This window comes from Nematolebias whitei, chromosome 9, assembly GCF_014905685.2.
Source record: "Nematolebias whitei isolate Nwh7 chromosome 9, NemWhi1, whole genome shotgun sequence".
NCBI classification, from domain to species: Eukaryota; Metazoa; Chordata; class Actinopteri; order Cyprinodontiformes; family Rivulidae; genus Nematolebias; species Nematolebias whitei.
In genome coordinates this window covers 10,857,251-10,868,744 of record NC_056506.1, presented here as the reverse complement: position 1 = coordinate 10,868,744, position 11,494 = coordinate 10,857,251, and the positions used below count along the sequence as shown (strand labels likewise).

Here is an 11,494-nt window from a genome sequence, read left to right as displayed (position 1 = left end):
CACATGAGGTGCGAATGACAATAAAGAAACTCTGACTCTGACTCTGACTCTGACTTAAGCCCCCCAGTATACTCCGCATATGTCCGTTCACGTATATGTACACGTGTACTGTACGCAGAGGGTTCAGACTCTGTACTTGAGTGTACGCCCTGAGCATCTGCAGAGCAGCTTCACAGACAAGGGCCATTTACCTTCGGGACAAATTGAGGTCGGCGATTGGTCATTTGCTGACACGCCTACTGGACTGATTGACAGGTTGGAAAAAAGAAAAAAAAAAAAAAAAACGAGCTGGCAGCCGCAGCGGTGTTCTGTGTTTATATGTTGTTAATGAAAATATCTAAAAAAAAAAAAAATAATAAAAAAAACAGGGAGCACTGGCTCTGCAGCCCACACATCAAACCATCCCACCAGGAAATCTCCAGACCCTCCCGCAGCCATGCTGGACCTGAGTTTAATTTGTTTGTGGCAAATACCTTCATTTCTCACCATTTCAGTCATGGCATTAATGGAGGAGGAAGAGATCACTTGCCTCTTGGCAAAAAAAAAAGAAAAGGCCAGATCAGGGATGAAGAAGGGGAATTTAATACATTGGTGTCGCATACAAAACAGTCCGTCGCTGGGCAGTTTAATTTTGCAACACTGCGTATGCGGTCGTAAAAATTGAGCTTTGCATGGACATGCCCTGGGGGTACGCTCGTACCTCCACGTATGTACGTGCGTACCTCTGCGTATGGACGTACGCGGGAGTATACTGGGGGCTATATACACACTGCCAGTGATCTTGGTTTCAGTATATGCTCCCAACTGGGACGACTCTACAATTTTTAATAACCTCTTCTCACACATACAGAATATGTCAACACATAACCTTATAATTGGTGGTGACACAAATTGTGTGCTTTCATTTCTTGACCATAGTTTGATGGAAAAAACTACTCTGACTTAGTCCGTCCGTCCATCCATCCATTCATCCATCCATCCATCCATTATCTTTTATCCACTTCTTCCATTTTGGGTCACGGGGGTCACCGGTGCACATGTCCAGCAATCACGGTGTGAGGGGCGGGGTACATCGTGGACAGGCCGCAAGTCCATCACAGGGCCACAAAGTGACAAACAACCTCTCACTCTTTCACTCACACCTAGGGACATTCAGCCTAACATACGTTTTAGGTCTGTGGGAGGAAACCAGAGGACCCGGAGAAAACACACGCATGCACAGAGAGAACATGCAAACTCCACACAGAAAGGCCCCCAGACCGGGATTTGAACCCAGGTAACCTGCTTGCTGAGAGGCAGCAGCTCTACCAGTTGTGCCAGCGTGCTGCCCCTGACTTAGTCCGCTCAATCGATTAAGTAATTCCTTGAATCTTATGGCGTGGCTGATGTGTAGCGCATCCGTAACCCTACTTCAAGATCATATTCATTTTTTCCCCCCATTCATAAGTATGTACTCCTGAACTGACCATTTTTTTCTTGATTAAAAAAACTCTGCCTTTGGTGAAAGAATGTGACTATGGGGCAATGGTCATCTCGGACCATGGTCCACTTAATATTAAACTGCTTATCCTGGTCACAAAATCTGCATATCATCTTTGGAGATTCAACTTTTACCTTATCTGAGGAAGACCTTACCAAATTTCTTACATCTGAAATAGATTTTTTCCTTGAAGTTAACCGAAAACCAGGTATGCCACTCTGTACCGTCTGGGAAACATTAAAGGCCTCTTTGAGGGGTCAAATAATTTCTTATTGTGCAAAAACAAACAAAAAAGAAAGGCTTGGTACGATAAGGACAGTTAACAGATGAGATATTACAATTAGACAGAGAACGTAGCCACTTGGGATCTGGATAACTCGAGATCATAAGAACCTCTATAAAACTAATTATCTATCTCTCATGGCGAACCTTAAGTAGGACATTGTTAGATGACAATCCCTACCTCACACTCTGGGGGGTAGAATAAACTCTGTAAAAATTAATATTCTATCTAAATTTCTATACCTGCTTCAGAATCTGTCAATCTTACCTACTAAATCGTTCTTCAACAATCTGAACAGCCAGATATCAGTGTTTATTTGGAATAAAAAGTATCCACGGATTGCCAAGAGGGTCTTACACCAACCCCACAGGCTTGGAGGCATGTCACTTCCTCATTTCATGCACTATTACTGGGCAGCTAATCAGAGCTCTTCTATTCTGGTTGACTAGGGAGACCCCTTCTCCCAGTTGGGTGGCTTTAGAGAGCCAAAATGCTGCTGCCTGAGTCTTAACTTGATCCAGTTCCCCCTCTACATTACTCTGCTCTCAGCTGCCTTTTAAACAGTCAATATCAACCTACACTTCTAACCCAAATGTGATATGGACAGTCTCCACAGCACTGAAACTGCCCTGCTGAAGGTCTTTAACGACATCTTCAGATTCACAGATACCGGTGATTCTGTGCTGTTTGTCCTGTTGGACCTCACAGCCGCCTTTGACACCATCGACCATGAGATCCTCATTGCTAGGTTGGAGCAGTGGGTGGGCGTCACAGGATCAGCCCTCAATTGGTTCAGATCTTACCTCACTGACAGATCCTTTTGTGTCTCCATCAAGGATTTTAGTTCAGCAGAGGCAGAGCTTAAATGGGGGGTTCCGCAGGGGTCCATCCTGGGTCCCCTCCTATTCTCTTTATACCTGCTGCCGTTTGGTGCTATTTTCCGGAAACACAACATCCCCTTCCTCTTCTATGCCGATGACTGTCAAATTTACTTCCCCCAAGACACAATGGTACATGCTCTATTCAACCGCTGCTCAACTGCCTGGCTGACATAAGGTACTGGATGGCTTTAAATTTCTTGAGTTTCAATGAAAAGAAGTCTGAAGTCATGTTGTTCCCTCCCAACGACATGATCACAAACCACTGTATCGACCTCTCAACTTTAACCCTGTCAGAAAAACAAAGAGTCACTAATCTGGGCGTGATAATGGACCCTTCCCTGAAGCTTAACAATCATGTAAACATGATTGTTCAATCATGTTTCTTCCAACTGAGGCGGCTGTCTAAACTGAAGCCCATATTGTCCAAAAAGAACCTGGAGACAGTAATACATGCATTCATTACATCTAGGCTTGATTACTGCAATTTGCTCCTGTTTGGTATCAGTCAGACCTCCATTGCATGACTACAACTGGTCCAGAATGCAGCAGCCCGATTTTTAACCAGTACAGGCAAAAGAGAGCACATTACACCAGTTTTGGCCTCACTGCACTGGTTACCGGTTCACTTTCGAATCCAGTTCAAAATACTCATGTATGTTTACAAATCACTGAACAGTGTCCTGAGCTATCCAGTAGTTATGCTGCTATAGGCTTAGACTGCTGGAGGACAAACTGACCACATTTTTTCACTATACTACTGTCTTTACTCTGCTCAACCTGTTCTGTATTTGTAATTATTTTTTCTATCCCTGACATGTGTTTTTGTCTTTCAGGTACACCTGCACCTATATCTGGACCTGCAATTCTGTGTTCGTTTGTCTCTCCTTCCTGTCTTCTTAAACCCAGCCGGTCAAAGCAGATTGCAGCTTGTCCTGAGCCTGGTTCTGCTGGAGGTTTCTTCCTGTTAAAAGGAAGTTTTTCCTTTCCACTGTTGCCATTGTGCTTGCTCAGGATGGGAGACTGCGACCAAGTGAAGATTCAACAAGTCTGCTGGCTTCCTTAAATAGAGAACTTTACTACCGGTAATTGGCATTTCTATGTATATGAATGTTCCTGTAAAGTGCCCAGAGACAACTTTGTTGTGATATGGCACTATATAAATAAACTGAATTGAATCAATTGTTTTCCTTTGTACACCTCTAAACATTTTTTGGTAAGATTTTGGAATGCAGTTTTGATGCTAGTGGGGTCCTCCGCATGATCTATACACTGCTCAGTTCATACCATGAGACCAGTTTGGACTCCCTTAAACTGAAATGGGAAACAAACTTGGAGGAATCCATATCAGACTCAACCTGGGGAAAGAGCATTCAGAACATTTACTCATCCTCAATCTGTCTGAGACGAGCTGTAATTCAATTTAAGGTGGTGCACCTGCTGCACTGGTCCAAAGACAAGCTGTCCAAGATCAAAGCCGACCTAACCCCCCCCCCCCCCCCCCCATGTAATTATTGTAAACAAACTCCAGCTACACTCTTGCATACATTCTGGACCTGTCCTAAACTGCAGAACTTTTGGCAATCTGTTTTTGACACCTTCTCTGGGATATGTGGCAACACTGTACACCCATCACTATGTATCTCACTGCTCAGGGTGGTACCTGTTCATTCATTCAACCTTTATTTAAACAGATCAATCACATTGAGCCTAGAAAACTAATTTACAAGTGAGATCTGTTTAGACAGATAAAAAGTAGTGAAACTGGACACATGTAGGAATTGGAGGCTAGAAAATTCCTATTAAACTCTTTCTTCTTGGCTGAGAAGAAAAAAAACCTTAATATTAAAAAAATCACCTCGCACATACAAGCACATAGTGACGTAGACATTCCGGAGGGGTGGGGGTGGGGGGAACGACGAGAGCAGTGAGCAATGTCCAAGGATGCTCTTGAGGGCACTGTAAGAGTTCTGATAAGGATAGAATAATCAACCAGTTCCCTCCGGTGAGATCCGTAAACATTCTCGAGTGATGTCGGGGAATGGCCAAGGACAACACCTATGGGAATCCAAGAGTCCTGAAATGATGACACAATGTTTATTCAGCTAATTTCCTCTGGTTATCAGATGGAAATTCCTCGGTGGGGTGCACAGCGTCAGATCACATGTTCTCCAGGCGAATTCAGATAAGGTGGCCTTTCAAGGCCAGCCAGCGGAGCCAAATTTAGATAAACACACAGTTGTTTGGGGGACAGGCTGAACTTAATGACGTCTACCTTGAGTCTGTGTTGTTCCACTTGGGTTCAGAAATGTTCAAATTACGTGGCCACACCAAAAGAACATGCCTGAGTAAAATCTCAGAGATCTGATCCATTCTGACAAAAGCATTTGAGTCTGGGTACTCGAGGCATGAACCAAGCTATCATAAGACAAGCAGCCTGATCAGGTCCAAATTTGCTGATGATGACTTCCTTGATTGTTGATAGACCAGCAACCAGATGAATCCAAAAAGCAGGAACCAGTTATCATAAATCCAATTATAAATGCGTCCTTAAAATCCACAAATGGCAGCAGAGATCATCAAGTCTTCCAAGTCGATGACATATCCAGCTGCGTGCGTGCCAACAGGGCAAATCGGCTCGCCTAAAGCCTGTCTTCACTTTGAAGAAATGTTATCAATTGTGTTAAGGGACCAACTGATCAAATCAAGTCCATAATTATGGTTCGGAAGATATGGAAGAGAGGCTCAAAAGCAGTTTCACAGAGACAGAGCAGCAAAGCAAAGCGGAGAGGAGGGGGAAAAGCGTCCAACCTCGGCAAGAGCAAGTGGTGACCTGTGGTTATGTCCTTTAACAAGTATGAGAAGGATGGAATTATTTTTGGCTCTCTTCTGGCCAGAAGACTGGTTTTGTGCAAATGGAAGGACCTACATACCCCAGCAGATGTACATTGGATAAGAGATGTGATGTATCATATTCATCTAGAAAAAAAAAAGAGATGCCCTGAGTGGTTCTATTAAAACATTTTGGGACACCTGGCAGCCTTTTGTGTTGTATGTGGAAAACTTCATTTGTGTGTGACTGATCTGGTTTGGAAGAGGAGGGGTGGGAGAGATTTTTGTTTTCTGATTTGTTTGTTCAAATTGAAAAAGATTAAGAAAAAAGACTTTCAATAAAAAGAAACATCGCAAAAAGCCAGAAACATTGCACACATAATTCCTACCCAGCATGTTTTGTAACACTCATGCTGTCTAGACACATTTCACACATCTTTACTTTAATAAACCAGATTTATTACCAAGACAATATTGATGATGATGCACAGCATCTTTGTAGTAAATTTATAAAAGTAGTTAACCACAAAGAGAATTGCTAAAGTGAGTTAATTCATTATAGTAAATAACACAAGGGAGACGTCCAACACACACTGAATGCATCATTCTGCTTCAGCATGGCAGAGTTCTGCTCTGCATTTTTGGTTTCGATTGACCGGATTAATTTCTTAAGCTCACCTCTGAACGGGACATGGATGTTTTACTTGTGATTTATGAACTGTTTCATCTTGTGTTCACTTACAACTTTGTCACATTTCAGACAGTCTTACTGTGTCAGAGACAGCAGTGGATGATAAAAGTTAGCGCTTTAACATTAGCTTCATCTGTTTTGCTGTGTCTTTGACAATAAACTTTATGAACCTTGACTTTAGAGTTCAAAGTGAAAATGCAGAATTTGTGTTTACGTACCTTATAGACATGAAGGAAGAGTATGGAGAGGTAAAGGAAAATAACAATGAGGACTGGCACAATAAAGACAACAATGAGGGGGGTGAAGACCCACAACAGATATTCCAGAAAACTCAGGTAGTCCTCCACCTGGTCAAGGCCAACCCATTCTTCCCAGACACGAAACAAACACACCTGTCAACCAAAACAAAAACAAAACAATAAATGAGCCCCATGTTTCGTTTTAAACAACAGTATCTCAACACCTACAGTTAGGGGTGCACCAATAAATCGGATGGCCGATTTATCAAATGGCCGATTTATCGGCCCCAATTTTGAGAAATCTGAGATCGGCCGATACTTGGATGAGAAAACAATTTTACATATTATTTTGTAGTTTTAACAACAATTATCTAAACTTCATTTATATTTCAGAGCATTACCTCATGACCAGTTAAAACAAGTTTGTATTGTTTATAGGATATTGTTCAAGGGTATATTTTTCATTAAAATAAGATTGGAAAATTGAAGGTGCGTTGTGACCTTATAACACCTGACAGTGTCGCTTATAAAACAAAATTGGTATTGGCCAAAATTGGAATTGGCATGTCAGGCCTTTTAGAGATCGGTGATCGGCCAGAAAACTGCAATTGGTGCACCCCTACCTAAAGTACATCTGCAGGATGACTATCAGTGAGTGAAAACCTCACTTATATAGATGGCTTGCAGTGTTGGTCAGAAATAACGTGCAACTCAGAATAGATTCCAAATGATTTTTCAAAAGAATTAATGATATAAAAGTACTGAAGGATGCAAACAAATGTATCCAGTATGACTCCAACATTGTGTTTGTATCACACTTTTAAAGTGTGACACAAACACCATGACAAACTCCAAGAGTCCAAAATCAAATTAACCTCGATCATAAAACAAAACAAGCAATATGTGATGTTCCCCATTGCTGAGGGAATTGAATTGTGAATGTTTATAGTTGCAAGCAACCCCTCTGGCCCCTTTCACAGGTGGTGAGACCATGGGAAGGGGACATAGGTCTCCTCTTTGGGCTGCGCCCGGCCAAGCTCCATAGGTAAAATCCCGGCCACCAGATGCTCACCAGCATGCCCCACCTCCAGGCCCGGCTCCAGAGTGGGGCCCCGGTGACCCACGTCTGGGCGAGGGAACATTGGTTCCATTAATTTTATACGTCATAAGGGGTCTTTGGGCTGTCCTTTGTCTGGTCCTTTACCAATGACCTGTCTGCCTTGGGTGACCTTACTAGGGGCATGAAGCCCCTGACAGCATAGCTCCTAGGATAATTGGGACACTCGTACTCCTCCACCAAGTTAAGGTGGCAGCCCAGGGAGGGGTCGGGTGCAATGTGGGAGGGGTGGTGGCCAAGGGAGGGGACCTTGGTAGTCTGATCCTCAGCTATAGAAGCTGGCTTTTGGGATGTGGAATGTCACCTCTCTGGTGGGGAGGGAGCCTGAGCTGGTACGTGAAGTTGAGAGGTTCCAGCTAGAAATAGTCGGACTCACCTCAACGCATGGCTTTGGAACCAGTTTCCTTGAAAGGGGTTGAACACTCTTCCACTCTGGAGTTGACCCTGGTGAGAGGCGCAGAGCAGGAGTGGGCATACATTTTGCCCCCACCCCCATCTTGGTGCCTGTATGTTGGGGTTCACCCCGGTGAACGAGAAGTTAGCCTCCCTCTGCCTACATATGGGGGACGGGTTCTGACTGTTGTTTGTGCTTATGCGCCAAACTGCAGTTCAGATTACCCACACTTTTTGGAGTCCTTGGAGTGGGTACTGGAGAGTGCCCCTCCTAAGGACTCCCTTGTTCTGCTGGGGGACTTCAACACTCACATGGGCAATGAAAGTGAGACCTGGAGAGGTGTGATTGGGAGGAACGTCCCCCCTGATCTGAACCCGAGTGGTGTTCTGTTATTGGACTTCACTGCTTGTCATGGATTGTCCATAACGAACACTGTGTTCAAGCATAAGGGGGGAGGGGGGGGCTGGGCGGTACACTAACAACACTGCTAATAGTGAAGGTGGTGTGCTGCCGACCTCAACTTGGGACGTTGTGGGTCGGTGGGCAGAGTACTTTGAAGACCTCCTCAATCCCACCAACACATCTTCTATTGAGGAAGCTGAGCCTGAGGACTCTGGGTTGAACTCGTCAATCTCTGGTGCTGAGGTCACAGAGGTGATTAAAAAGCTCCTCAGTGGCAGGGCCCCGGGGGTGGATTAGATTTGCCCCGAGTTCCTGAAGGGGTTTTGTTGGCTTACGTGACTCTGCAACATTGCGTGGACATTGGGGGCAGTTCCCCTGGATTGGCAGTCTGGGTTAGTGGTCCCCCTATTCAAAAAGGGGGACCATAAAGTGGTCTAACTACAGGGGGATCACGCTCTTAAGCCTCCCTGGTAAGTTCTATTCAGAGGTTCTGGGGAGGAGGCTCCATCGGATAGTCAAACCTCGGATTCAGGAGGAACAGTGTGGTTTTCGTCATGGTCTTGAAAAACTGGACCAACTCTACACCCTCAGCAGGGTCCTGGAGGGTGCGTGGGAGGTTGCCCAACCAGTCGACATGTGCTTTGTGGACTTGGAGAAGGCGTTCGACAGTGTCCCTCGGGGAACCCTGTGGGGGGTACTCTGGGAGTATAGGGTACCAGGACCTTTTATATGGGCTGTTAGGTCCCTATATGAACGGTGTCGAGCTTGGTCCGCATTGCCGGCAGTAAGTCAGGCTTGTTCCCAGTGATAGTGACAGATTTTGTTCATAATTTCTATGGACAGAATTTCTAAGCACAGACAGGGTATTGAAGGGATCCATTTTGGTGGCCTTAGGATTGTATCTCTGCTTTTTGCAGATGATGTGGTCCCATTGGTTTCATAAGGTCATGATCTACAGCTTTTGCTGCAGCAGTTCGCAGCAGAGTGTGACGCGGCTGGGATGAGGATCAGTTCCTCCAAATCCGAGGCCATGGTCTTGAGCTGGAAAAGGGTAGAGTGCCCTCCCGGGTCAGGGAGTAAGCTCCTGCCCCAAGTGGAGGGTCTTGTTCACAAATAAGGGAAAGATGGAGTGGGAAATAGATAAGCAAATATCCTAATGCATGCTCAATAATCCAGGTAGAAAAATCTAAAAAAGTTAAATCTGGTCCTCTGGACATTAAAAAAAATAAATAAATAAAAAATTGTAGAAACGTTTCGTCTTTCATCAAAAAGACTTCTTCAGTCTGAGGTGCTGTATTCAGCTCAGTCTTATAAATACCACCTTCTCGTAGTGGATCAAGCAGTTTGAAACCAGCTGCTCACATGATCAAGGACTGAGACGTTTATTTTCTAAACATAACATCCCAGTGGCTTTTAAAACCCAAAATACATTACGACAAAGACTGGTTCATCCCAAACATCCAGTCCCCTGGCACAAACAGAGTAGTATGCTGTTCAGTGTCAGGAAGGCTGTGATCAGACTTACATCGGGGAAACTAAACAGCCACTGGCCAAAAGGATGGCCCAGCAAAGAAGATCAACATCATCAGGCCTGGACTCTGCGGTCTACACTCATCTCCAGGCCAGTGGTCACTCATTCAGGGATGAAGATGTTCACATCCTTGATAGAGAGGAACAATGGTTTGAGAAAGGAGTAAAAAAAGCCATCTTTGTGAAAAGAAACCGTCCATCATTAAACAGGGGTGGAGGCCTTCGTGTTAAACTGTCCCCTTTTTACAATGTTGTTGTTGCTAGTATCACTCAACCCCCTGTGAAAAGCAAACAGCCATCAGGGTACTAACGATCCATGGTTAGGCTGATGGTCCTCCTTGGTCATGTGAGCAACTGGTTTAGGCTGTCAGCAGCAAACTGGTTGATCCACTCTGAGAAGGTGCTATTTATAAGACTGAGCTGAATACAGAACCTCAGACTGAAGAAGTCTTTCGGATGAAAGGCGGGATTATAATGAAATTATGACCCAGTTCTGAGCAGATCAAAACCATAGGACCAGTCTAGATAAAAAATAATATCCAACAGTTTCTACCATATTTTTGTTTTGTTTTGTAATGTCCAGAGAACCAGATTTAACTTTTTTAGATAAGCAGATAGGTGCGGCATCAGCAGTGAAGCGGGTGTTGTACCGGTCTGTCGTGGTGATGAAAGAGCTGCGTCAAAAGGCAAAGCTCTCAATTTACCGGTCAATCTACGTTCCTACCCTCATCTATGGTCATGAGCTTTGGATTGTGACCAAAAGAATGAGATCAAGGACACAAGCAGCCGAAATAAGTTTTCTCCACAGGGTGTCTGGACTCTCCCTTAGAGATAGGGTGAGAAGCTTTGTCATCCGGGAGGGACTCAGAGTACAGCCGCTGCTTCTCCACATCGAGAAGAGACAGTTAAAGTGGCTCAGGCATCTGGTTAGGATGCCTCCTGGACACCTCCCTGGTGAGGTGTCCCATCGATGTATGAATGTGATAAATCACTGATTAGTCTCTTTAGAATGATATGTTCAATTGGCTTTGCAGAGATCTAGTAGAGTGCTGTATGAATGAGTAAATGAGGGCACAGATTGTAAAGCGCTTTGAGTATCTCGATAAGATAGAAAGGCGCTATATAAGTACAGTCCAATTACCATTTACTTCCCCACGGGAGGAGACCCAGAGGAAGACCCAGGACATGCTGGAGGGACTATGTTTCTCAGCTGACCTGAATGCCTTTGGGTTCCCCCAGAAGAGTTGGCCCAAATGGCATGGGAGAAGGAAGTCTGGGCCTCCCTACTTAGGCTGCTACCCCCGCGACATGACCCCGGAAAAGCAGAATAAAATGGATGGATATTAATAGTTTTTAAATACGTAGGTTTTTAGCTATTTGTTTTATCTTGTCTGAGCCGGTGCAGAGTGACAGATGCGAGTGGAGAGAGCAATTTAATCCAATGCAAGGTACAATGTCAAAGACAGGGGGTGGCCAATATATAAATTTTTGGCCACCTCAAACATTTGAGGAAACTGTAAATTTTAGCAACATAAAAACTAGAAAACATAGCTTCCTCAAATGACTGGGATGGCCGGTTCTCTCTCTCACACACACACACAATATATATATATATATATATATATATATATATATATATATATATATA

At 44.2% G+C, this 11,494-nt stretch overlaps 1 protein-coding gene across 1 annotated transcript in view; it reads right to left on the bottom strand.

Moving 5' to 3' along the window:
• Nucleotides 1-11,494, bottom strand: part of tmem68 (transmembrane protein 68) — a 195,918-nt gene that overhangs the window by 149,665 nt on the left and 34,759 nt on the right. The window contains exon 2 of the mRNA XM_037682065.1: nt 6,383-6,556. Within this exon, the coding sequence (XP_037537993.1) occupies nt 6,383-6,556 (174 nt within the window). The remainder of the gene's footprint in view (nt 1-6,382; nt 6,557-11,494) is intronic.